Source organism: Podarcis erhardii (genome assembly GCF_964252035.2).
Source record: "Podarcis erhardii genome assembly, chromosome: 3".
Taxonomy (NCBI): domain Eukaryota; kingdom Metazoa; phylum Chordata; class Lepidosauria; order Squamata; family Lacertidae; genus Podarcis; species Podarcis erhardii.
Window position 1 is genome coordinate 13,984,254 of NC_138507.1, and position 26,760 is coordinate 14,011,013.

The window sequence follows — 26,760 nt, forward strand, 5'->3', positions numbered from 1 at the left end:
AGTGTGTGTGTGGGGGGGAGTACCTCCCCTTTGCAGTAGAAGTAGGTTGCTTACTCACAGCTACTAAAATTGTCAGTCAAAAAAGAGAAAGTGGGAAGGGGAGGGGTGCTGAGAACATCCGAACTTAATTATATGCTTTGATTTGAATTACTCCTGCTTCCTTTATACAACTCGAAAGAAACATGAAACAAGAAGATTCCCTGTGTGAGTAATTCAGACCTAGTTTACGGTAAGGGACGCCGAAAGCAACTTGTCCCCTGTAGGCAGAAAGCGAGTCTTTGCAAGAACTGTTTGATCTCGCTTGGGAATTGGAAGTGTGGCAGGTGGGGGGATGGAGAGAGATTTTCGCCATTTCCTCCACTCCTTGTGTAAGCTCACCCCAAACTCTGGTTTGTTTCTTAAAGAGAAGGCATTCAAAGGATGAAGTGGGGCGTTTGTAAGTGGCATGCTGAGAAAAGGGAGGAGGAAGTCCCATTGTCCTAAACTTTACCAGCCAGCAGTTGGAAGATCTGCCATGTTTGGTGGAAATCTGAGCTTTTGCAAACTACAAAACACTTCCAAGGTTGCAAAAACTAAATGTGCATCAAACAGGCCAATGAGGACTGGGAACCCTCAGGGATCATGAAATGTTGAGTGCCTGATGGAAAAGAGCAGAAAGGGAAGAGGGGGTGGAATAAACTGCCTGGTTGGCTGGCCGGGCCCAAATGTCAGCTTGTAACATGGGACCGCTCCCTATTTATTTTATTTATTCAATTTATATATCGCCCTATACCCGGAGGTCTCTGGGCGGTTCACAGAACAAGATCAAGGCATGCATCCCATGATTCCATCCTACATATACCATCTCACAAATCATGAAAGAAAACTTTCTGTTTTGATAATGCAATCACATTTTACACATTTCTGAAATCACACTGTGGTCCTCCATATTGGGCTTTTCTACGATGACCCAAATACCTCCCCACTCTGGTCTGGCTTACATAATAGTCTAAAGAAGAAGCCTAGTTTCATACAACAAGCAAAAGTAGGAACTGCTGAAAAGACAGCAGTCACTTTGCGATTCTTCTGGTTGTGCCGAGCGTTCCTGACATTTTTCGTTGCAAAATCATCAACCCCACCCCGCCGTGCCTATTTCTCTGTCTAGGTCACAGAAGAACAAACCAACAGGTAGACAGCTTAACTATTCTTTGAAAAACCGGAGACCTGTTTAATATCTCTGTTGCATAACCTCATTGCATTTCTGGCTGACTGATTTGTATCGATAGCTAGACATGGCAGTGCTTCTGTGTGTGCAAACCCCCCAAAGCAGCACTGGGATCAGGGCCCTTTTAGGGTGCTTTGTACCACGCCTCTCTCCTCATGCCTTTGCACAAGTTTCTCTAGTATTAGTACTCGAGAGAACATGTCACCTAGGGAATCATACCTCTCTGTCTCTGGAGAAACAAATCCTAGATTATCTGCACAAGCACACACTGTACGTTCTAGGAAAGGACCTGGGCTGGTGATTCACTGTTCAGAAGTCAGAGCACGTTCTGCTCTAACACTAGCTACTGACTCCAGGAAACCTCACAAGGTCTTTGCAATACAAATATAAACACAGGGAAGTTTCCACTGATATCTTCAAGTGCGAGCTACATTACAACCAGCTCGTTCCCCAGCCTGATGGTTTTACTCTTATTCCACATCACTCCCCCAACAATCACTCTTGGTGACTTGCAGATTGAACCCTCAGAATGAGATAAATAAAAGTGGGGGAGCAGTGTTAGCTCCAGGATTTGGGGTACCCTCTGACATGCTTTTAATGTTTAATAGGTTATTGTATTTTAGTGTTCTGTTGGAAGCCGCCTAGAGTGGCTGGGGAAACCCAGCCAGATGAGCAGGGTATACATAATAAATTATTATTATTAATTATTATTATTATTATACCCTTCCCCTAACCAGGTTAGACCAGTGGTTCCCAACCTTCTTTTGGCCATGCCCTACCTAAAACCCCTCCCGTGACATAGAATTCTTATTACAGTGGTACCTCGGGCTACATACGCTTCAGGTTACATATGCTTCAGGTTACAGACTCTGCTAACCCAGAAATAGTGCTTCAGGTTAAGAACTTTGCTTCAGGATAAGAACAGAAATTGTGCTCCGGCGGCGCGGCGGCAGCAGGAGGCCCCATTAGCTAAAGTGGTGCTTCAGGTTAAGAACAGTTTCAGGTTAAGTACGGACCTCCGGAACGAATTAAGTACTTAACCTGAGGTACCACTGTATTCAAAAAGAGAACTATTCACGTACAGGAAACCTAAAAGGCCATTTACTGCTAATAACTCATTCTTGAATTGTCCCTCCCTTAAAAATAAAATTGCCCCCCGTGGAACATATGCCCCATGTTGGAAACCACAGGGTTAGACATACAAACTGACAATTCTATTTAGTTGCACCTGCTCTTGTTGGGGTTTTCTGCAGGAAGTGGCAACGGTAGCGCCATTATGTTAGTTTGCCTTCTGTTGTTTTGCGGATGCTGTCAAATGCCCACCCATGCCATCCTCTGGAGCTGGAGGATAGCAAACGTTCCTGCCTCCCATGGGGACATGGTGGGTAGCTGGATGAAACTTCTTGGAACTGTATGACATGGGCTATGAAAGAACCTGGTGCCAAGCATGAAGTTCAATACCTATTATTATTATTATTAGATTAAATTTATATACCGCCCTATACCTAGGGGTCTCAGGGCAGTTTTACTAGAAAGCTGGACCAAGAAAGGCAAGAGGTGGACGTTGTCTGCATAACGGCAGTATCCTTCCCTTTCAAAAATTGCAAATCAAAAGCAGAGTTGTTCATAGTAATCAGGCCTGCTTTAAATACATCAATACTTAAAAATAAAGTAGTTTACACGTCCCTTCCCCAGCTGCTGATTTTGTTTTTATTTAGTAGGATTATTTGACATCATATTGCTAGCTGCCAGATGGTACAGTATGCTTTTTGAAGTGACCAAGCGAATATTTGTTAGGATGTTCCAGCATGCCTTTTCTTTTTTCCCCCAAACAGCTATCCCACCATGGTTCCAAAAATAGAGGCAACACTTTCTCCACTTGGACAAATAAAAAAAGTTATTTGTGGCAACTTGTTTGGTTCTAATTTTTGCCTTCAAAAAAAAAAAAAAAAAGATATTGTGAGAAAATAATTTCTGTTCTTATTTAGAGCTGCATTAAGGAAGCTTAATGACTTGGTCATGTTCCACTGGATTCTCTTCCGTCTTAAACAGCAGGTCCCTGTACAGTGGTACCTCGGGTTACATACGTTTCAGGTTACAGACTCTGCTAACCCAGAAATAGTGCTTCAGGTTAAGAACTTTGCTTCAGGATGAGAACAGAAATCGTGCCCCGGCGGCATGGCGGCAGCAAGAGGCCGCATTAGCCAAAGTGGTGCTTGAGGTTAAGTACAGTTTCAGGTTAAGAACGGACCTCCAGAACGAATTAAGTACCGTATTTTTTGCTCTATAAGACTCACTTTTTCCCTCCTAAAAAGTAAGGGGAAATGTGTGTGCATCTTATGGAGCGAATGCAGTCTGCGCAGCTATCCCAGAAACCAGAACAGCAAGAGAGATTGCTGCTTTCACTGCACAGCAATCCCTCTTGCTGTTCTGGCTTCTGAGATTCAGAATTTTTTTTTTTCTTGTTTTCCTCCTCCAAAAACTAGGTGCGTCTTATGGTCTGGTGCGTCTTATAGAGCGAAAAATATGGTACTTAACCCGAGGTACCACTGTACATTTTTTATTATCACCTTTATTTTTAAAAATGTGGTTGACATATGGAACAGGGAGCCATTTATTAACAGCTTCACTTACAAAGCCATCTCAGGTTTTAATTCAGCTGTTGGAGTGCAGATATTTAAGTCTGTGGCTGCTGGTAAACCTCTGAACTCTGGTTCTGTTTAAAGATTGTTTGGCCAACAAAGAATGCATATATTTCTCAATCAAAAGTCTGTTCATCAATTAAGGGTTATGATACCAGACTTCTATTTTTCCTACAATACTATAGATGTCATTTCGGTATTTTAATTGTGGACTGTACAACTGCGGCCTTCAACGGGTGAATCGTGTTTTCGAAATCTAAGTTTCAGCTATGGGGATAATTATCTGAGGAAATTAACATAATATATGGGATTACTACTTCTGAACCCATCTTCAACCATACAGCTGGATTCAAAATGACCAATTCAAAAGTCTATAAGGAACACACACACAAACACAAGATTTATTCTTAATTTCTAGTAAGGAAACCATCCATAGTGGCCTCCAAAGAAATTGATAACAGTAGCAAGCAGGAGAAGAGATGTCATTTTTATTGACAAAATATAACCATCAAACATAAACGACATCAGGAAAAGCTAGATGTTTGCATCATGAATTAGGCCTGAAAAGAGATTTGGGGCTGTGTACAAAACTCCAGCTCCACTTGCTCAACAGACCTCCATGCCCTTGACGGAAATTCCTTTCTCTCTCTTGTTCCCTGCAGCCCGTGTGTGGGACCCTCCAGAGCAGATTGGGAGGGGTGTACAAAGAAGGGGGAGGTGAGGAAATGGAGGACAATTATAGCAGAATTGAAGCATCCCCTTACTAATATTGGCTTTATAGATTCATCCGATGCTTCGAGCTGCCATGTGATACAGGAATTCTACAGCTGACATCACGTGCGACACATGGTTCATTTTGTAACCTGCTTTTAATACATGACTAACCCATCAGATGTTTTTAAGCTGTTATTTTATCAGCCAAGTAAGGTAACCAACCTCCATTAACTGCCACCATTGCATCGCTGGCCCATCAGTCTGTAATACTTCCTAGAGAAAGGTTTTATTACGATGTATTTATTAAATAAGGATTTATTTATTTTTCCAAAAGGAAAAAATACATGTTCCAATTTTTGCAGCCGTCTGTTCCCATTTTTGAAAGCAGCCATCCCAAGCATGGAGGCAGGGATCCCAATGAGATCTTGTGCATGTGTAAAGAGCCTTCAGGTGTGCAGGAGGAGCTGACGTACTTTTCCAACTGCAGCTCCTTGTGCAAAGTCGAATGCTTCTTCCGGACAGGTCCCTCAAGAGGTTTTTCAGTGGGTGCAAGGAGACGTGATGGGATGGGGGGGGGCACTAAATGCCAGCACACCTGTGAAACGCAGAAACGCTTGCAAACGAAACCTAATTACGATCTTCCATGATATAGGACAGATCTAAAAGCAGACTGGCTGTCTCGACGGCGACTTGTAGGCCGTTCCTTTTCGCCGCAAAGCAGTCCAGAACGGGATTGTCGGCGGAGGTTACAGAAGACTTGCCAATGCAACTTTGCGGGGGGAAAGGACCAGAACGGCACTGCAGAATCTTCCAATTGAGACCTTGCTGAGGGCCACAAAGGCCGCAGCCGCACCTCTGAACTACGTCAGACCAATCAGACCTGCTAGGAAGATCAGGTGGAACGCTCCAAAAATGTCCCCATTTCGTATCGGTGAGAACGTCGCCGCCGTCATGCTCTAGGCAGCGAGACACAGATTCTAGCGAGCCGCAAAAGGAATCGGCCACCAGCTGGAACTCTGCCTGAGAGCAGCACAAATTTTCCAAGGTGCTGGATGTCACAGCGCAACTCTAAAATTGGAAGGGGATGGGGTTGAGAAAACTATTTTCTAGTATGTTATGATTAAGATACAAAACAAAGATATTCAACGTGCAGAGCAATCCTATGCGTTGTTTACTTAGAGGTAAGTCTCGCTGTATTACTCTCAGGAAACTGAGCATAGGATTACAGCCTCCATATAGGGTTAGAGCCAGAGAAAGCAAAGCAACGATAGCATTATTTTTAGAAAGCAAGTGTCTTAAATTAATATTTTGCCTGGAAAACAATGTTAATTACAATTCCACTCACTTTTATTTATTAGTAAATGTCACTGGGGTGGTTCCAGACTTAGTCATACTCAAAGTAAACCTAATGAAATCAATGGGAACTAAGTCTGTCATGACAGTTTAATGATTATTTATTCTTCCTCTTTCTGTATTATTTTAAATTTACAATTTACTCTGCGTATGATTAAGTCTGGATCCAAACTATTAAAGATCGTGTACTCAGCAGCAGGAGACTTAGGTAGTTTGCAATCTAACAAAAGCACCTTCGCCATTGGGAGTAGCCACCGGGACCATATAACACCACTCCTAAAGGTTCTTCATTGGCTCCCAGTGCGTTTCCGAGCACAATTCAAAGTGTTAGCATTGACCTTTAAAGCCCTAAGCGGCCTCGGCCCAGTATACCCGAAGGAGGGTCTCTACCCCCATCATTCAGCCTGGACACTGAGGTCCAGCTCCGAGGGCCTTCTGGCAGTTCCCTCACTGCAAGAAGTGAGGTTACAGGGAACTAGGCAGAGGGCCTTCTCGGTGGTGGTGCCCGCCCTGTGGAACAACCTCCCATCAGATGTCAAGGAAATAAACAACCATCTGACTTTTAGAAGACATCTGAAGGCAGCCCTGTTTAGGGAAGTTTGTAATGTTTGATTTTTATCATGTTTTAATATTCTGTTGAGAGCTGCCCAGAGTGGCTGGGGAAACCCAGGGCAGGGAAGAAGAAGAAGAAGAAGAAGAAGAAGAGCTACTACTCAGGGTTCGTTCTGCATTATTATTATTAATGATCATCGTAATAATACAACTAATGGATTAATTTTATTACTCAGACTGCTTTCATACACTAAACATCAGATAAGTGATGAACAAATATCTCATTCCACAGTTTCAATTTACAGCAGGAAAAGAATTTTTCAAATAGCCATTTACGCAATACTGAAGAATGAACGAAATAGATAGGAGAGTAAATGAGGCTGAGGCCTTTCACTAGAATGCGCTGATCGGATAAGATTTTAAGAAGTGCTTGTGCGTTTACAGGCTTGAGGATGCTATGGCTCAGACTACTCAGTAACACACAGGTATCTGTGATGCTTTGTAGTCCAGTCATGCTCATCGGAGAAGATATCTGCAAGGTGGGGGAGACCCTGCTTTTCTCTCTCGTCATTTTCCAGACCAAAATTACCCTTCCCAAGCAGGGCAGAGGTGGGGGAAGTTGTATGCCTTCCTCTCCCCCTGCCTCTCAACAGGGGATAAAAACAACTTGGGAAGGTTTTTGTGCTGGAGTTTTCTCCGTGTGGGAGGCAATTTTGAGCTGACAAGAGAATAAAGAAGGAAGGAGAGAGCATCTTCCTTCGCTTCACCCTTCTTGGGAACCCGCCTATGCTGTTTTGGATTTAAATAACATCAGCAGCGGCAGCAACAAAATCCCCAAACCATACAGGGTTTTAAGAATTGCAGGCATTTAGAGCCTCGGAAAGGTGTTTCACCTCCGCCAATAAACCAATAACCCTCAATGCTCTGAGCAGATTTAAGTGCATTAAACAGCTTTAAAAAGCCACGCGGATCTAAGCATACCTTGTGCCTTACGTAGGACGACAAATGAGTTTCTGTACAGCCGCCACCTAACAGTACCCAGGGGTCGGAGACAGTTAATTGCAAAACATGCTCCGCCGTTTGACAAGCGAGCTAGGAAAGAAGCAAAGGACTTCCTGTTGTTATTGTTCTTTAAGCCGAGGAAGAAAAATCCAGGTGAAATAAAGAAATGGTTTTAAAGTGGAGATCTCCTTATGCAACCCATCTAAAACAAAAAGCCATTCGCTCATTGTATCTGCATCTGCCACATTCCCTCAAGGAGTTCTGTGTAGCGGACATAAGGCTTATCCCATTCTGTCCACAGCAACCTTGTGAGCTGATCGAGGCTGCAAAGTCCTGACTCGCTCACATCACCAGGATACTTTCATAGCTGAGCGGAGACTTGAACCCAAGACCAACCACAACCGGGAGGCAACACATTGGGGAAGTCCGATTTAGGCGAAAAGTCTCACTCAGCTGCAGCTGATTTTGCTACCTATGCGAATTAGCTCAAGAGACCTCACTCGTAAACGCAATCCCGATAGCATAAGGCCGGCTTCCTCAACCTCAGCCCTCCAGATGTTTTTGGCCTACAACTCCCATGATCCTTAGCTAGCAGGACCAGTCGTCAGGGATGATGGGAACTGTAGTCTCAAAACATTTGGCAGGCAGAGGTTGAGGAAGCCTGGCATAAGGTCACTACTGCTTGCAAACTGCCTCCTTAGTTAGCGTAAGCAGTGGTGGACTGGCAGATTTCCACAAACTATTAATGATTCGTCCCCTCAATGTTTCTCCAAGAATAGGCATCACAGCTGATATTTAAAGAGATTACACCTACCCTCAGCTCCTCCCATGCAGTTTCGTTCCTGCTACAGAGCACCAAGCTGCAGACAACCGGGTCGTCAGGGATTAGATGCAAGAACCGTTTTGAAGCAAACGACTCGGCCCGCAAGTCCTTCAGGCGGCCATAGCAAGCAGGGGACAGAAATTGCAAAGAAGGCATGGGCTGAGAACCTGTTCAAACGAGGGGAAGTCACGGCATGGCATTATCTCACAAACATTGCGCGTAGCATTGAATGAAACCGAAGTGAATTCAGCATGTTTCAAAGGCAAAAGTATGAACGTGCCTTTTCTGCAGTGGCACCCGATTTGCAGAATGTTCTCCCCAGGTAGGTTTGGCTGGTGCCTTCATGAGACACCTTGAGGTGCCAGGCAAAAACTTATTTCAAAATGTAGGGGCGGGCTCATATCATTTTCTATAAAAGGTAAAGGTAAAGGGACCCCTGACTATTAGGTCCAGTCGTGACCGACTCTGGAGTTGCGGTGCTCACCTTGCTTTATTGGCCAAGGGAGCCAGCGTACAGCTTCCGAGTCATGTGGCTGCTTGTGGCGAACCAGAGCAGCGTACGGAAACGCTGTTTACCTTCCCGCCGGAGCAGTACCTGTTTATCTACTTGCACTTGGACGTGCTTTCGAACTGCTAGGTTGGCAGGAGCAGGGGCCGAGCAACGGGCGCTCACCCCATTGCGGGGATTCGAACCGCCGACCTTCTGATAGGCAAGTCCTAGGCTCTGTGGTTTAACCCACAGCGCCACCTGTGTCCCTATCATTTTCTATATGGTTCTCTAATTCTTATTTTCTTCCCCTGGGTTCTAGCTCAGGGATGAGGAACTTCAGGCTGGGGGCATGCAGGCCCCCACCTCTCTTATCTGGCCCTCAGGACCTTCCCAGAGATCATGCCCCCTTTCGCCTCCCTCTCCCCAGGCCACCCCCCTCACTTGTCCTGCATGGAAACCTCAGTGTTTTTGCCTAGCTAAGATGCTTTTGTCTTCCCACTTGGTTTTAATGCATCTAAGTGGGGTTTATTGCCTGGGGTTCTTTTTTTTTGTCTAGTTGTAAGTTGTTTTGAGTTGCCCTGGGCTAAATAAAGCGACTTAAAAAATTAATCATAATAAAAAATAATAAATCCTTGAATTCCAGTAAGGGCTCTTGCTTGCCTGCTTGGAGGAGAGGAGTTTTTAGAAACTAGGCCGCTGCACGAAAGGTAACATTCAAATTAGTTCCTCTGCCCACCAGGTTGCCCAGAGAAGGCTGGGCTGAAAAATGTTGCCATCAGTTATATGTGCCACCACGTGCCCTCTTAAGGGGCCATAGTCTAGACCAGTGGTTCCCAACCATTTTTGGCCATGCCCCAGCTAAGCATCTCTAAAATCCTGATGCTCCCCTCCCCCCGTGACATGTAATTCTCATTATTCAAAAAGTGAACTCCTATTCACGTGGAGGAAACCTAAAAGGCGATTAACTTGGTCTAAACAAGCTTCCAGATTGCCCCCCTTAATAATCAAATTGCCCCACGTTGGGAACCACGGGTGTAGACATACGTTTGCTACGTCCGTGAAAACTACTCTGCTGGCGAGTTCAGGTACAAAAGGGAAATGGAGAATGCAAGCAAGTTCTCTCGGAGGCTGAACGCCTGCTCACCATTGACAGCCTAGCCAAATTCTACAAAAACTGGGTTGCATCATCACAGTTTATTCTTATTGCTATTAAATTTATATGATTCGTCGTAGTTGGGCTGCATCAGCAGAGCCAATGAAGAGTCACGTGCACCATTAGCTACATGCCATATAGTTGAACGGCGCACCCTCATTAACAAACCAACACATGGGGATGGAAAGTAGCGCATCGGAGGAATTGTCACGAGTGAGAATACTGCTTATAGCATTACTCTTCCCCGAGAAGCACATCATGAACCTTTCAAGATCGAAAACTCTTTTTTAAAAAGTCTTCATTTTGGCAATTTCACATGATTAAAGGTAAAGGTAAAGGGACCCCTGACCATTAGGTCCAGTCGTGACCAACTCTGGGGTTGTGGCGCTCATCTCGCTTTATTGGCCAAGGGAGCCGGCGTACAGCTTCTGGGTCATGTGGCCAGCATGACTAAGCCGCTTGTAGCGAACCAGAGAAGCGCACGGAAACGCCGATTACCTTCCCGCCGGAGCGGTACCACAGTGCCACCCGCGTCCCCTTTCACATGATTAGAAAATAACAAAAATCTGCTCGTTACCTGTCATTTGCTTCAGCGGCTCCATCATTGCCGCCCCAACTCTTTCTACAGCCACAACATGTTTCCCCTTCAAGTACTGCTTCAAGGCTGGGTGGATAACTTTTTGGCACACCACAAGGCTCACACCATCGTCTACCATTTGTCTGCCTAAATGAAGCAGCTGGCCTAAGACTTCCGCTTCCAGAAACACTCTTTGATGGACAAAGATGGTTCCTTCTCCTGTGTCGGACAAGTCTCCTGATAGGGACAGAGAGAAAAGTGCCATCTTGATTGCGCACGAAGGAGCCGTTCTGATGGGAAGCTCTGTGGTCAGATTCAAGTCAGGTGTTTCAATCAGAAGTCCAGGATAGACCACAGAATCCATAGCTCTCCTATCTTTCACAGGTATATAAAGACATCTCCCGAACGCAACGCTGGTCTCCATGTTTTGTGGGCTGATGGTCAACACAAAGGCCTTCAGCACCAGAGTGCTGATATGATCTGCCTCGCTCCTGCTAAGCATGCAGGCCCGTTTGCTGGTCAGCACACTGCGCACCAAACCGAGAGGGATCTTGGAGCTGCCGAAATCCACCGGCACTCTACAGCCGCATGCTTCGGATGAGAGATAGTCGGTGCACAGGCTCAAAAGGTGCTGGCAGATTTTAATGGAAGTGCATGGAGCAACGTTCAAGGCTCGGATTTTTTCAAGCAGGCTGCAGCAGAGAATGGCCGTGAATAAGCCACAGTCGCTGAAACGGGAGAGGTGACTCTGCACGGAGGCTGTCAGAAGTTTTAGCACCGGGTGGGTGACGCAGAGGCCAGAGAGCAACGCGGATGACTGCGATGTGGTGCGGACATATCCTCCCATACCATTGTGGAACTGTTTGAACCTACCTGTGGGGCCATAGCAAGACTTGACTATTTCACTGAACACAGACAGGACACAGCTAATGGCTTCCTTAGTCAAAGGTTCGCTGGTACACAATGAGGGCTTTTTAGCATCGAGGCGAGACATTTTTCTCCCCCCAGGTAAGATTCCAGTCAGGACTTACTACACCCCGTATAGCTGTCTCTTCTTCCCGGTACTTATGGAAATGTTAAAAGGAAAAGAAGAAGAAAAAGGATATGTTTCCGTTTCCACAAAGCACATTTAATCAACTATGGAGTCAATGACAAAACAAATGCACACTTGCTATGCTAGCTACCAATGTGAAGATGCAGAGATTGTGTCATTCGTCAAGACCCTTTGATTTGATTTCCAAGTTTGATTTAGCAGAGGACTTTGCGGCTCGTTGAATGAAATAGGTCCCAAGATGGACACCGACAAATGACAGTCCAGCCACAAGGAGCCAGTTTTTCCGAATCCAGCTGATCTTCTTCATCTCTTTTGTTCACGGCCCGAAACTCAAATGAACAAAGTGAAGTGTACCTACAGTTTTAGAAAAAGAGACGGGTGGTGAATGAGGCTGCCGTTAGAGGCACAGTTACTTGTTATTTGTTGTAGACACAATATATTTCAATGAGACCTGCGGGCAAACAGCAGGCCAGCTCAGCAGAATGTGATTATAGCATAATGTGCATTCAAACTGGTTAAAAGACCCTCACAAGTCCTTCCCTGTATAATTGGTTATGCAAGCACAATGCAAAAATCCCGTGTTCTTTTAAAATGCTGAGAGAGAGAAACAGTAACCAAAGCAACCAGCCAAGGAAACACCCTAATTTTGACTTGCAGGGCTTCATTTCACCTATATTTTGGCGTACAAAGCAGAAATGTGACCGAAATAATCATGCATTTTCTCAGCTCACATTTTAGCAAGACAATTCACGCTAAACGGATCACTCTGCTTATTTTTTTAACACCGTTGGGGCTCATTTAAAGTCCTATCATGTATTTGACAGGAGGCACATCATGTGATCTGGTATCTGATAACTCTGGCTGCACAAGCAAGGTGTGTGAAATATTGGAAACATCCTGTTTATGCTAGGGAACTGCTAACTCCCCCCCCCAAAAAAAAACCTAGTGTGAATCCTTAGACACAACATATCCCAGCGACAAGATGTTAGGGGGCACGGCTGGATGGTATAGACTTTAACTGTCTCTTCAGGAGCCTGATATGTCATTTTCATTTTCTTTTAAATGAAACAGAAAGCCTATTGACCTCTTGAATTTGAGGGGAATTATCAGTTAAATACAGAGCTCGAAGAGGAAAATAGGAAAAGTGGAATTCTTCACTGTAAGTGTTGCATCCTTTCTTGGCCAACCAGTTCTTTGTCTGCTCCCATATCCTATCCACACTGGTCTCCAACAAGTGCCCCATGAGTCCTTGGCAATAAAATTCTAAATTGGGGGGGAGGGGGGAACCAGAAGAAAGGAAGCCACTATTCACAACTTCCCACGACAGCCGAAACCCACACAGCCAACCTTCAGACCAAGGACCAACATCAGAATGCAACAATAGGCAGTGCAATGCAGCACAAGGTTCCCGAAATCAACCCATGCGCCCAAGCAGTACTACCAGCATGGCCACAAAGTTCAGACAATGCAGCTGCAGACCTTTCCATCATGGCCCAACCAAACAAGGGAGCAGCAAGAGCACCCACAATGCATATGATCAGGTTTGCAGATGGGATCTGTGAGTGTCATTGGCTGTGGGTAGTTCTTGGTTGATGTCAGACTTTGTGGCCTTCAAAATTTCATATGCTGGTGGAAAATAAAAGCCACCCTGTAGGTGGGCAGGAAAGGGATCTCAGCCATTTGCGGGCTGCACCTTGTCATGGGCACTGGGATATGGAGGGCAGAACGGGAACAGTGGTTGTTCCTATACTCAGTCAATGGGAATTATAGAGACAGAACTACCTAAATTGTGTAGAAACCTATTCATGTATGCTACTCTAGCAGCAAGAATGCTATTTGTCCAAAAGTGGAAAGAAGCAGAAGTCCCAGCAAAGGAAGAATGGACACAAAAACTTATGGAATATGCAGAAATGGCCAAACTTGCCGGAAGAGTAAGAAATCAAGATAACAAACTTTTTATAAAAGAATGGAAATGGTTTATTGGCAATTTACAGATAAAATGCAAACTGATAAAAACATTGGCAGGATTATTGTAATAACCTGCAGTTTCCTAAGAGTATATATTTAAAGTAGATAATTAAATGAATTTGGATATGCAGAAGATATTAAAAAATAAATTTAAGGAACCACAGAAAGAGGGGGAAGGAAGTCAAACTTTGAAATGTTAAACTGATTGTAAAACTAATGAAATGTATAACCTTGAAAAGTATAAATAATTTTTTTAAATGAAATAGTCAATGGGCCTCCTCTAAACAGGATGAGTCTGGAATGAATTTATTGCGCCTGGGCAATTTATCTGCAATTCTTGAAGCAGCTGGAATGAATTTGCTATTCCTGGATTTGCTCTGCCAGTGGCCACCTCTTGGCTGCCTTTGCCCATTAGGCTTATTTTCCTACCGGGGGCCGACGGCCACATTAGTCATGCATCACCTTTGACCAATGCTGCAGGGTGGTTTGGGTGCTGCACTGGTGATTACGATTATTGTTGGGGTGGGAGTGTGTGATTTGGATCATTGCCGTAAGGATCTGACATAATACGCTTAATTATTATTTGTTTGCTCTTGGAATTGGCCCAGCACCCCCTGCCTATGTTAAATGTATGTTTGTGAGCCCATTCTTCATCACAACCCATCTCGGAGCATGCCACAATTATGGGAGACCACAGGAGAAGAGGAAGAGGATATGAGGCAAAACACACATGCAATATTTTCATATTGCCAACTCCCCCTTTTTAGTGTTCGACACTCTATTCCAGGCATAGGCAAACTCGGCTCTTCAGATGTTTTGGGACTACAACTCCTATCATTCCTAGCTAACAGGTCAGGGATGATGGGAGTTGTAGTCCCAAAACATCTGGAGGGCCGAGTTTGCCTATGCCTGCTCTATTCTCATCCCCACCCCAATTCCTGCAGATATCATTACAATGCAATTAAAAGAAACACAACTGAAGAGCCCAATGAAGATCTACAGCAGATTTAAAACCATTTAAGACATTGTTTAAGACACACTTGTGCATAAAGACTGCATTTATGTTAATGCACTATAATCTGTCAGTATAATTTAGCCGAAGGACTGCAGTATTGAAGGCAAACCTCTTTTTTTCTACGTTTACCGAAACGACGATTTTTAATTTAATTTTATTTTAAACAACCTTAGTAATAATTATTGAAGCTTGCAGACAGGCGGGTTCAGAAAAAATAGGTTAGGCATGTGCTTCTATGCATTATGCATGGAGAACCGTATTTGCAGCAGCTCTGCAAAGGCAGCTGGTGAACCGCAGCTGGGATGCTTCACATTCATTACAGATCTGATCAGTTCTTGCATTCCATTTTGCCACCCTGTATGAAAATGTAAACTGATGAAAAATGTCACAGCGGATGAATTCAAGCAACCAGGAAAGCACATTTTTAAAAAAATAAACAGGCGGCGGCGCTGGAGGAATGGCTGCACCTTAAATTTAAAGCAGCAAATCCCATATTCAGACGTACGCCCCACAACCAGGATGAAATAAAAGCAAAAATGAAAGCTTGGATTCTTAAAGAACCCAGTTGCCCACCGCTGATTTAAGTGTCGCTAATCCCGGTGCATTTTCCTGGGTCACGCAGCTGCCTGGTTTTCAGTTAGCAGGAAGAAAAATCAAACCAGGTTTTTATTGGGATTTTCCATGAAAACAATTTTAGTCATGGAGCTGTACACAACGACAACATTACTTAGCATTTATACACCGCTGTTGGGTTTTCAAAGTGCTTCTCATTTTTGCTCTTTACAACAACCCTGTAAGGTAGAGCCTGTGTAATTCTTTCAAGCCCCAGGAAGAACGCCTTACCTAGGACAACGTAGTGAGCTCAGGGCAGAGGTTAAATCTCAACCAAGGACTTCCTGGCTTGTAGCCCAGCCTCGTGTTGAAGGAGGTGAGGACAGGTGACCCCACCTAGGCCCGAAGTCACCCCCCCAAAGCACGCTCAAAGCTTCTCAAAGCTTTTCAAAATCATTTTCTCAGCAGCTAAGCATCTGCTCATTTGCTCTGCTGTTGCAAAGGCAAAATGTTATTCTTTTATCAGTACGAGAAGGCTTCAAAAGCCGATGAATAGACTCTGTCAATGCCAAGAATACTCAGGCCTGAGAACTGACTCTTATCTCATTCGGTTGTAACACATCTTGGACACTCTGAAACCCCCTTGGCTTCTCATCCCTCCTTCCTGGGAATGGCGTCAAGAGTCCAAAAGAGTCCCAAGACAGGAGCTTTCAGGAAACTTACTCATCATGAGGCAGGACTCTTGAGGAGGAAGAGAAAGGGGAGGGAACTGGAAGGGGAATATATGCTCTGTGCAAATGACTGTGAACTCGTGCTTGTTTTGTGAATCTATCGCACTTGCTCCTTCTACCAGCCGGATGGTAGAATAAAGCTTTTTCTCTGAAACTATTCCTTGAGTGTCTGTTGACTCCCATTTCCCCGTCCCGGGCGCAAAGCTCTTCTCACCCGAGGCTAAAAAGGCTACAGTAGTAACTATGCTATTTAGGGAAGTGGAGCAGATTTGCTTCCAAATATTCTATCTAAACCCACCTCTCTTATTGACTGACTTTCAGAAATTGCTATCTTAAAATCTGTGCCTGTCCTTGACAGGTAGAGCCAAGGACTGCCTATTATGGACCACTGCTGTTCTGGGCACAGGAAGAGGCTCTGGACTGTAGAGATGCAGGAAAAGGGAACAATTTCTATAATTTTGCTGCAATACAAGATTCTCTTTTATTTGCATTGCCTTAATGGTTTTGTTCTTGCTGCAGCAGGAACTTACCTTTCGATTTTTCTGCAGCACCGTTATTGGCTATTTTTTTTACTTTTGCTGTCCTGTTGCAGTGCGTATGTCACAAGGCCAGGGTCAGGGATAGTGTCCTCACTCTTTGGCTGGAACATAGGATTGGATTTGATGTTATACCAGCCCCAGTGTATCAACGCAAGGCTAGGTCCCATAACAATCAAAACTTTGTAGTTCTTCCAAATGCTTTTAATGCCCATAGCGTGTCTGGCTGCTACCTATGTAAAGAACAGGAAAATTTGAAATACGTTCTACTGAACACAATTTAAACACGCATGCACCCTCATACCCCAACAGTAATAATTGTGCAATCAAGCAAAGACTGAACATTTGCATTTGGGTCGCATGATCCTAATGATATTTTCTCAGAAAAAAGCCCCACAAATTTAAGGAGTACAGTCGTACCTTGGTTGTCGAACGGAATCCGTTCCGGAAGTTCTGGAAACATTTGACAACCGAGACGCAGCTTCCAATTGGCTGCAGGAGCTTCCTGCATGCATAAGCCACGTTGGATATTTGGCTTCCAAAGAATGTTTGCAAACCGGAACACTCACTTCTGCCTTTGCAGTGTTCGGGAGCCAAAAGGTTAGACTCCTAAGGCGTTCAGCTTCCAAGGTACAATTGTACTTGTTTCCAAGGTCATGCCATCTAGCCATAATCTTATAGCAATTTTATTTTCGATTCATGTTTGGAGAAAACCTGTGCTCTTTCCCCCACAATTCCCTCCCTATGCTCTGTGTCCATTAAATAATGAAATCCTTAACTACTTACAGCATAAGATCAGAGTCTGGATAGCTCGGTTGGTTAGGGCATGGTACTGATAATTTCAAGGTCGCAGGTTTGATCCCCTATGGGAAAGCTGCAGATTGCTGAATTCTAGGGGGTTGGACTAGATGATCCTCAGGGTCCCTTCCAACTCCACAATTACCGTATTTTTCGTCCCATAGGATGCCCCGTCCCATAGGACGCACCTAGTTTCCCCCCCCTTTATTTTCCCCCCAAAACCAGGTCGGGAAAACCGAACCAGGTCGAGGAACAGCGGGATGGAACTCCTGCAGGGCTGCCTAGGCTGCGGATGTGTTCCTGAAGCCTGGAGAGCGAGAGGGGTTGGTGCGCTCTCCAAGCTTCAGCGAAAGCCTGCATTCGCCCCATAGGACGCACCCAGATTTCCCCTTCATTTTTGGAGGGGAAAAAGTGCATCCTATAGGGCGAAAAATACCATATATGATTCTATCTGGGGATGCACTCTTAAAAATCCTGTACTTACCAACTGTGTGATATGCAGCAATATGTGAGAGAGCTTTTTCAACAAGAGAACCGTGATTATGGAATCTAGCTGGCCTTGCCCCTGGTAGGTTTTGGAGGTGTCTTCTGAACAGGGCTGGATTAAGCATTAAGCAAAATAATCACATGCTTAGGACATTAAGGGAAGGGGGGCACCACAAAAAAATTCCATTGCTGGATTTACTATGGACCATATGGCACAGCTGAACAAAACATTATTTATATGGAAAAATAAACATCATTTTCCATCTTACTGTAGGTTGTTTCATTTCGAAAAACAAAATTTTATTTTATGGTTTATATTTTGAATTGGATATATATGAACCGCTTAGGGCCTCTAAAGGTCTTAACCCAGCCCTGCATATGAAGACATTTTCGTTACTCAGGCATTTGGATGATTTAAAGTCAATTTGTTTTGTTACTTGATTTGTATCTTTTGTTTGTTTCAAAATGGTACAATGATGTTTCAGTTAGGTTTATTAAATGTATATATTGCTTTCCACGACAAAAAAAAGAAGAAAAAAAAAGAAAAAAATAATGCCCTGAAGTGATTTGAAAACAAATTAAATACACAAAAAAGAAACCACATAAGCACGTTAAAAACAGAGCTGGAATAAAATGCTTCGTTCCCACCAATCCAAAGCTGAACACAAAAACATTGCAAACACCCGTATTCTCTGGCATGTTTTGTAAGTGCCCTAAATAAATAATCTCTTTCAAAGACCTAGCTATATCAATTCTCCTTTTTATTGGAGGAACTGGGTTCATATGTTGTTCTTTCTTTAACCTGATATGCAGGTAACTCAAGCAGTTTATTCCCACATTCATTTTGTTTTGCTTACTGAAATTAAGAGTCTGTGTTTCTAAAAGTTCCAAGTTCATTTGTTAGCAGGTACTTTATTTATTAAGAACTGTTGTAAGAGGCTGCCTTCTTATGCTCTTTTTCTTGGTTATTAATCTCCAGTACAAATTCGTTTTTCTGTTTTGCCTGTTCTTTTTCACGATAAGCACTGAGTGGGTTCAGAATACCTCTTAGAAATGCTTTGCTAGCATCCCACACTTGCTGTCTCTGGAGCATTATTAACAGGGAGGGGAATGCAATTCTTCACATATCCTGATTACTTCTAGGTTTGAGAGCAAGAGCACATTTGACTTCTGGGGGCAGGCAGTTCTTGTTCTGGTTGCAATAATTGCATGGAAGTATGACTGTGCTCTATATAGGTTGATGTTTCATGAAACCTCCAGAGCAGATTAAGGGGGCGGGGCAGAGTGGTGGAGGAGGGGGGGGGGGACAAAAACAGGATCACCATAGCGCAAATGGATTTTTGATGCACAAGCAGGCAGACTTCATTGGATTCTGCCTACAACCTCTGTTACAAGAATTCCAAGGTCTCAAATATAGAATAAAAAGGTAAAGACAGACTCTAGGGTTGTGCGCTCATCTCATCTATAGGCCGGGAGCCAGCGCTGTCCGCAGACACTTCCGGGTCACGTGGCCAGCGTGACAAGCTGCATCTGGCGAGCCAGCGCAGCACACGGAACGCCGTTTACCTTCCTGCTGGTAAGCGGTCCCTATTTATCTGCTTGCACCCGGGGGTGCTTTCGAACTGCTAGGTTGGCAGGCGCTGGGACCGAGCAACGGGAGCGCAACCCGCCAAGGGGATTCGAACCGCCAACCTTTCGATCGGCAAGCCCTAGGCACTGAGGGTTTTACCCACAGCGCCACCCGTGTCCCTTGTCAAATATAGAATAAATGTTCATAAATGTACACGGCAAAGACATACGTAAGTACAGTATATAAACCAGGCTTCTTCAACATCGGCCCTCCAGATATTTTGAGACAACAATTCCCATTATCGCTGACCACTGGCCCTGCTAGCTAGGGATCATGGGAGTTGTAGACCAAAAACATCTGGAGGGCCGAGGTTGAGGAAGCCTGATATAAACCATGTGTCTGAAATAGTACAGTCATACCTTGGGTTGAAGTTGCTTCAGGCGACCCAGAAGTAACAGAATGCGTTACTTCCAGGTTTCTCCGCTCGTGTATGCACAGACGGTCAAAATGACGTCACGCGCATGTGTAGAAGCGGCAAATCGCGACCCACGCACATTGCGTTCGTTTGCTTCAGGATGCGAACGGGGCTCCGGAACGGATCCCGTTCGTATCCAGAGGTACCACTGTACAGGAGAACAATCCTGAAGCCATTTTGACTCTCCCAAATTTACCTCAAACATTTCTCTGCAAGAAGGAAAGAAATGGGAAAAGCTTTCCAATTGTCTTTGGACTGTAGGGGCTTATACCTCCCTTATCTGTTAAACTGAGGAAACTATTGATTTTTACTGTTTGGCCTTCCAAAGCGTGTATTTTTGCCCTTAGAGCTATCCTGGGCAGGACTCAATGCCCCATTCCTATCTACTGCTATCAGTATTTCCTAGTCTGAAAAATTAGATACAGTAGTCATAAAATTTAGGTTGGCCATCATTTGAGCATGTTTCCCTAGTGATCTGTTTACATTTAATAAAATAAACTACCTTTCAGGGGCTACCATTTGATTTTCCGCAGTCTGTTCCCGATTCTACAAGTAAATCTCTGCAGGGCTGATTGTTCTGCGGGCTGCATATTCTCCTAGGCATTTATTTTTAACAATTCTTCATTTCCTTATACAAATGTGTGTGCACTTCTTGAAAGCTTTCGCATTAGCTTTGACAATATATTTCTCCTTCTTCAGATTCAAAAACATTCTTCCCTTTTAATTAAAATGGTAATGCCAGGGTTACACAACGTGCTAAGAGGAAGGCACGCTTGGCAAACCCTCACCGTGATCAACTCCTGCCCAGAAACAACTGTGGAAAGACGTGTGGATGCAGAATTGGCCTCCACAGTCACTTACAGACTCACTGTTTAAACCATGTTTATGGAAGACAATGTTACTCGGCTACGAGTGATCGTCAAAGAAGAAGACAGCTTCAGAATTCCCCTGGAGGCTTCCATGATCACAGAGCTGTAGAGCTGGAAGGGACCCCGAGGATCATCTAGAAACTAATTTCTTAAAAAACAATAGATATCTACACATAGAAAAGCGGTGCATCAGGGAAAAAATGAGGCTAGAATCTGTCTAGTCTTCTATGCGAGGGGTGGCCAACTCCCAAGAGACTGCGATCTACTCACGGAGTTAAAGACTGGTAGTGATCTACCCCCTTTTGGGGGGTTCAGGTCAAAGTTGTTGAGCTTTTTGTAGGGAGGAGGGAAGCCCCATTTTTGGGGTGCAGAGCTTTTTTTAGGGGAGCCAAACTTGTTGAGCTTCTTTGGGGAGAGCCAGTGATCTACCAGTGATCTACCACAGACATCCAGTGATCTACCGGCAGATCACAATCTACCTGTTGGACGTGCCTGTTCTATGCTAAGGGAATATTTTGTAGGAGCCAGTCAATCATCCTAAGGCACATTATTCATAGATATGAGCCTCATACATATGAGTATGCTAAATTGGTAAAGCTCAGGCACACCGTTATCATCTCAGTGAGAACTACGTTTAATCTGCAGACCCACCTCCCACGGGTATATACAGATTCAGTTTTTAACTGAACTAGTCTTTTGCTCCCAATAAATGACCAATCAGAGACATCTGTCCCAATTCAGTTTGAGCTGCAGGCAGGATGAACAAAAAACCATAAATCATTTTTACAATTTCACATCTTTTTTTCTTTTAAAATAAGCAAAATCTTATTTTAAAAAAAAACAAAAAAACAAAAACAAACCCCCACATTATTTGGTTTAAAATGAAGCCAGCTTTTAATACAAGCCAACATGTTTTAAATGACACTGAAAATAAATCGGTGCTCCTCTGACAAACACCCTTTTGCTTTTCTACGTAGAAGAACGAACGGGAGATGGGAGGGAGAATCTGAATTTAGGTCATATGACTGTCAAACAAATGGCACGGACATTTAGGGCACAATTCACCTAGAGTTAATAAATTTTAAAGCTAGTTGACTTCAAATGAAGGTTTAGGTTTGTGCTCCTGTCCTAGATTGTGTAAATGCTCTGCTTCGTAGCAAACAAACATTATCATTGTTACAGCAAACAGTAACATGTGTTATCTCGTTCAGAAAATATATGAATTAAATAGTTGAAGTAAAGTCAGTATTTTAGGGTGGGGGTGGGGTTATATAATCCATCCTAGTGACATAAAAAGGAACAATGACATTTACTGCTTGCACAGTCACGTAAATGGAGTAAAAGTTCAGTTCTGCCCTACTGAAAGCAATGCAGTACAGATAGAACAGCTCTGCAGCTGAAGCTGCATCCGATTTATGACGGTGGTTCCTGCTCCAGCAAGTGACATGAATGTGGAAGCCTTGCTCCCGAGGGTGGATCCCATTATCTGCACTAGGGTGACAGTGTTTTGCACATGGCAAACTTTCCTGCCCAAGCAAAATGGCAATCTGTTAGTCAAAATGGGCACGTGCAGCTGCACTTGGTCAAAATAATCCCCTTTAAGGCCAAAATCAATTGGCAAGTGCTGACAGGATTGTATCTGGAGTCAGAATGGAGTATATAGGGAGGTATAAGCCCCTACAGTCCAAGGACAATTGGAAAGCTCTTCCCATTTCCTTCCTCCTTGCAGAGAAATATTTGAGGTCATTTTATATTGCAGTATTTTGTTGCCGGTCCCACTTGTAAACTCATAATACCATAGCTTAAGAACACAAAATGCAGAAAAACAGTGCTTGCAATACAGATGCCTGCATGATCATTAACTACACCCAAGTCTGCATGAATTTAAAGACATAGCAAGAGCCTTCTGGATCAGGCCAAAGGACCATTTACTTCAACTTATTATTCTCAGAGTGATCAACGAAATGCTTGCAGTAAGCCCCAAAGCAGGATTTATATGCCTAATGGAAATGCAAAACAAATCAATTCTGGGTTTTATTGTGACTGGTCATAGGTTATGAACTACAACAGGCAGAGAGAGACACTATTCAGGGCTCTGTTCTGTATGCTAGATTTGCATAAATATTACAAGCAATGACAGGTTTTAAAATTTAAGTCAAACGAGCAAACTTCCAGTTCGATAAATTACAGTAGTTCATTTCGTAGACTTGTAGACTTAGAAGGGACCACGATCTAGTCATCTAGTCCAGTGTTTCCTAACCTTGGGCCTCCAGCTGTTTTTGGACTACAACTCCCATCATCCCTAGCTAGCAAGACCAGTGGTCAGGGATGATGGGAATTGTAGTTCAAAAACAGCTGGAGGCCCAAGGTTGGGAAACACTGATCTAGTCCAATGGAACCCATGACCTTGAGATTAAGAATCTCATGCTCTACCAACTGAGCATATTTGGATAGTTAAAATATTTCAATATTTGGACTCCAATATTCAAGATCACAATGAGGACGACCCAACTTTTTACACTATGCAATGAGCTTCCCAGTTCTAAATGAGATGTTAAGCTGGATTCTGGGCTACACAACACTCCATGCATGTGGACGGACTTATTTCTGCAGACAAAAAAACTTCCTGTTTAAAAACTAGTTTTTTACACAAGAAAGCTCCTCTCTGGCATGATCCTTTTTTACATTTGTGAAACGATAGCACTATAGTCAGCAGGTAGTGGTAATATGTCCTTTCCTCTGGTCTTGCAACACTCCGAAACCCCAAAATAAAGAAGACTTTCGTTACCCTCTCAGTGCACACATGGATAAATGGGGATTCTGCTACTAAGGGCTTGAAAGCAGTTGTGTTATAGTGGTTGAAGTGCTGAACAGAAACTATCAAGACATGGGTTTGAATCCCTACTTGGTCATGAAGGTCACTGGATGACCTTGGGCCAGTCACCTTCCCTACCTCTACCTCTCTTTTAAATCAGTACTGTTTTTGGAGGACAGGGGGCGGACTCCCTGGTCCTGAATGGGGTATCTGTGCCCCTGAAGGACCAAGTGCGCATCCTGGGAGTCATTTTGGACTCACAGCTGTCCATGGAGGCACAGGTCAATTCTGTATCCAGGGCAGCTGTCTACCAGCTCCATCTGGTATGCAGGCTGAGACCCTCCCTGCCCGCAGACTGTCTCACCAGAGTGGTGCATGCTCTAGTTATCTCCCGCTTGGACTACTGCAATGCGCTCTACGTGGGGCTACCTTTGAAGGTGACCCGGAAACTACAACTAATCCAGAATGCGGCAGCTAGACTGGTGACTGGGAGCGGCCGCCGAGACCACATAACACTGGTCCTGAAAGACCTACATTGGCTCCCAGTACGTTTCTGAGCACAATTCAAAGTGTTGGTGCTGACCTTTAAAGCCCTAAACAGCCTCAGCCCAGTATACCTGAAGGAGCGTCTCCACCCCCATCGTTCAGCCCCGGACACTGAGGTCCAGCTCTAAGGGCCTTCAGGTGGTTCCCTCATTGTGAGAAGTGAGATTACAGGGAACCAGGCAGAGGGCCTTCTCGGTGGTGGCACCCTCCCATCAGATGCCAAGGAAATAAGCAACTATCAATTTTGGGGTCTTCCTAAGAAAATTTCAACAACTTTGCAGGTGTCAGGAATTTGAAATTAATTTTACTTGCTTTCCAATTGCCCTTCTCGAGCATTTTTAATTTTTGAAAAAGGGGAGGAAGGGAAGAGTAAAAGTAACCAAGTCTCTTATCTTCCTCTGCTGCTGAGAGAAGGTTAAATCTCCACAATTCAATGTCCCTCCAGTAATAGTAGTAATAATAAATAATAATAACAGTGTTTCCCTCCCCTGCTGCTCCAGTACCTCTATCTCTCTCTCTCTCTTGGACGGGCCAGCAAATACTCTGCAAACCTCTCAGGCTCCGCAGCTCTCCTGAAATGGACTTCAAGGAGAAATGAGACTACATATCCCAGGATGCACTACGAACGCGAAGAGCTAGGCCGTCTACTGTAAGGGGCCCTCTGTGCATTCTGGGAGCTGTAGTGCGCATGTAGGAGGGAGACTAGGCCTCTCTCGCATGAAACCGGCAGGCTAATTGACGGAGCGTGGGCTGTGACGAGCTATTGGCTGCCGCCCGTCACGTGGCCCCGTAGAAATGCCCTTACGTAAGGGGGGGGGAAACGGAAGTAGACCGCGGACATCTTTGAATGGGCCGGAAGACGTCGAGCCGAGAGGAGCCTTCCTCGATTCCTATTCGCGAATCGGCTCTTTTGAACCGGGCGGGGGATCCCAAGGGCCGAGCTCTGCTGCTCGCGCGCCACATTTCCGAGTCGTTTTCGAAGCGAGGGAGAGTGGCAAGGCCGACAAACGGCGCGTTATAGAGAAGCAACAGAAAAGCCGACTAAATGTTTTGGGGCTGGAAGCAAAATGCGAGGCTCAAGTGGAGCTGAGAAAAGCGCCTCGCGGTGTAGTCCGTTCCATTCCCACCCACCCACCCACTCCGAACACAGCCGGAAGTCTCGTGCGCTAGCCTCGCCTCTCTTTCCCTCTAAGGAAAAAAAGGCGGCGGAGGAGCCGAATTCAAGGTTGCCGCGGTGAGTTACGGCGGGAGAAAGCAGAGAGGGGAGCTGCTGCCCGGAATCAGGGGCTCAGCTGGGGGTTTGGACCTCTCATAGTGGAATTACCTCTGTTTCCCCTTGGTGCATCTTATTTTGGAGCCTTTTGCACCAAGGTGTGCCGCTTTATGCCCCTGGGTTAGATTCCTAGAATTGCAGAGTTGGGACACCCGATGGTCATCTAGTCCAACCCCCTCTGCCAGCCAGGAATCTTTATTTATTTATTTTTTTGCTCGAACCTACAGTATCCTGAAATGAAGAGTCTCCCAGGCTTTGATCGACCGAGCCATCCTGCTGCCTTCATTTAAACAGCACACGCACCTTAAGCCTTTGTGTGTGTTTTTCAAATTTATTTATTTGGTTTTTCAGATTTAAAAATTTTACAGCCACGTATCGAACATACAACATAAAAAACAAGATTCCAAGGAATCTCCTGGACTTCCCTCCTCCCCTTTGTTAATTATGTTCCCCGGCCTCTTTTGTGATAATCCAAATCTTTTACCTCTCCGTTGTAATATGTGATGCTAGAGAATAATATGTTTAAAGTTAAAATGGAAAGAAAGAAAGACGTTAAGTGATTAAGTTAATATTATGAGAAAAATTGGTTTTGGAAAACTGTTACAATGATACAGTGAAATTCAGCTAGGGGAATTTGAGGAAGTCACTTAACAATGTCACTAAGACTGGATCAAGTTCAGATATGATTTGTGTCTGTTTAAAATTTTGGGAAACCAATAAAAAAAATCACAATTAATTTACAAGCGCTATTCCAATCCTACTAAGGTTTTTAACTGCTTGCAATGGTTTTTAAGATAAGTTATAAATTTTCCCTATTCCTTATTAAAATTTTGGTCTTCCTGATTTCTTATTCTTCTGGTCATTTTAGCCATTTCGGCATAATCCATCAATTTGATCTCCCGTTCTCCTTCTCTTCTTTCCATCTCTGGACCAATAATCTCTCTGCAGCTATGATCGCATACATAAATAATCTTTTCTGCTCTCTTGGGATTTTGGCACCTCAGAGATCCAGGGATTATTGGTCCAGGCTGCACTCCTTTGTGCTCTGTTGGGATTTCATCGGAAGTAATAATTCTGCATTCAGTTCTCTGCTTTAGTAGCTTTGTGCAGAGCAAATGGACGTTAATACATTTTTCAGTATGTTCAGGGGGTGAGAGGAACTTGGACAAAGAATGTGTCCCTCCAGGTGTGGTTGGACTCTAACTCCCATTAGTCCAAACCATTATGGCCAGTGGTCAGGAATGATGGGATTTGTAGTCCAGCAAAAAATGTGCCTCAAGCTCCCTGCCCTTGGCTTAGTCTGCGATTCTTGATGTGAAAATAGGGATGCTCAGAAGTGTTCAGAAAATGATTCACAGATGGTACAGTGGTGCCCCGCAAGACGAATGCCTCGCAAGACGGAAAACCCGCTAGACGAAAGGGTTTTCCGTTTTGGAGGTGCTTCGCAAAATGAATTTCCTATGGGCTTGCTTAGCAAGACGAAAATGTCTTGCGAGTTCCTGTGTGTTTTTTCCCTCCCCCCCCCTTTTTCTAAGCCGCTAAGCCGCTTATCAGCTGATCCG

The 26,760-nt window shown here is 44.3% G+C and overlaps 3 protein-coding genes across 5 annotated transcripts in view; 1 reads left to right on the plus strand and 2 right to left on the minus strand.

Annotated features, from left to right (window-relative positions):
- Positions 1-4,314: 4,314 nt before the first annotated feature.
- On the minus strand, positions 4,315-11,504 carry MKKS (MKKS centrosomal shuttling protein; the record flags this gene model as incomplete). 2 transcript variants are annotated; one of them, XM_081857140.1, is made up of 4 exons in its annotated part: positions 4,315-5,628; positions 7,447-7,557; positions 8,282-8,457; positions 10,511-11,504. In XM_081857140.1, the coding sequence occupies 4 exons, from the start codon at positions 11,502-11,504 to the stop codon at positions 5,188-5,190; spliced, it is 1,722 nt and encodes a 573-aa protein (XP_081713266.1). In that variant the 3' UTR covers positions 4,315-5,187. The 2 variants fall into 2 exon arrangements, with proteins under 2 accessions (XP_081713266.1, XP_081713267.1); XM_081857141.1 differs by lacking the exon at positions 7,447-7,557.
- Positions 11,505-11,617: 113 nt separating this feature from the next.
- Positions 11,618-24,651, minus strand: LOC309339344 (uncharacterized protein). The gene is made up of 3 exons (XM_081857566.1): positions 24,429-24,651; positions 16,361-16,599; positions 11,618-11,918 (listed from the first exon to the last, which is right to left on the minus strand). The coding sequence occupies exon 3, from the start codon at positions 11,869-11,871 to the stop codon at positions 11,719-11,721; it is 153 nt and encodes a 50-aa protein (XP_081713692.1). The 5' UTR covers positions 11,872-11,918; positions 16,361-16,599; positions 24,429-24,651; the 3' UTR covers positions 11,618-11,718.
- A 126-nt stretch (positions 24,652-24,777) lies between these two features.
- The window catches only part of SLX4IP (SLX4 interacting protein), a 99,713-nt gene continuing 97,730 nt past the window's right edge, over positions 24,778-26,760 (plus strand). The window contains exon 1 of one of the 2 annotated variants that reach the window (XM_081857505.1): positions 24,778-25,159. The gene's annotated coding sequence lies outside the window, so the exon portion shown is untranslated. The remainder of the gene's footprint in view (positions 25,160-26,760) is intronic. The other variant, XM_081857504.1, reaches the window with a different exon arrangement.

Coding starts and splice junctions, on each gene's coding strand:
- LOC309339344 (XM_081857566.1), bottom strand. CDS start 11,871: ATGAAGAAGATCAGCTGGATTCGGAAAAACTGGCTCCTTGTGGCTGGA.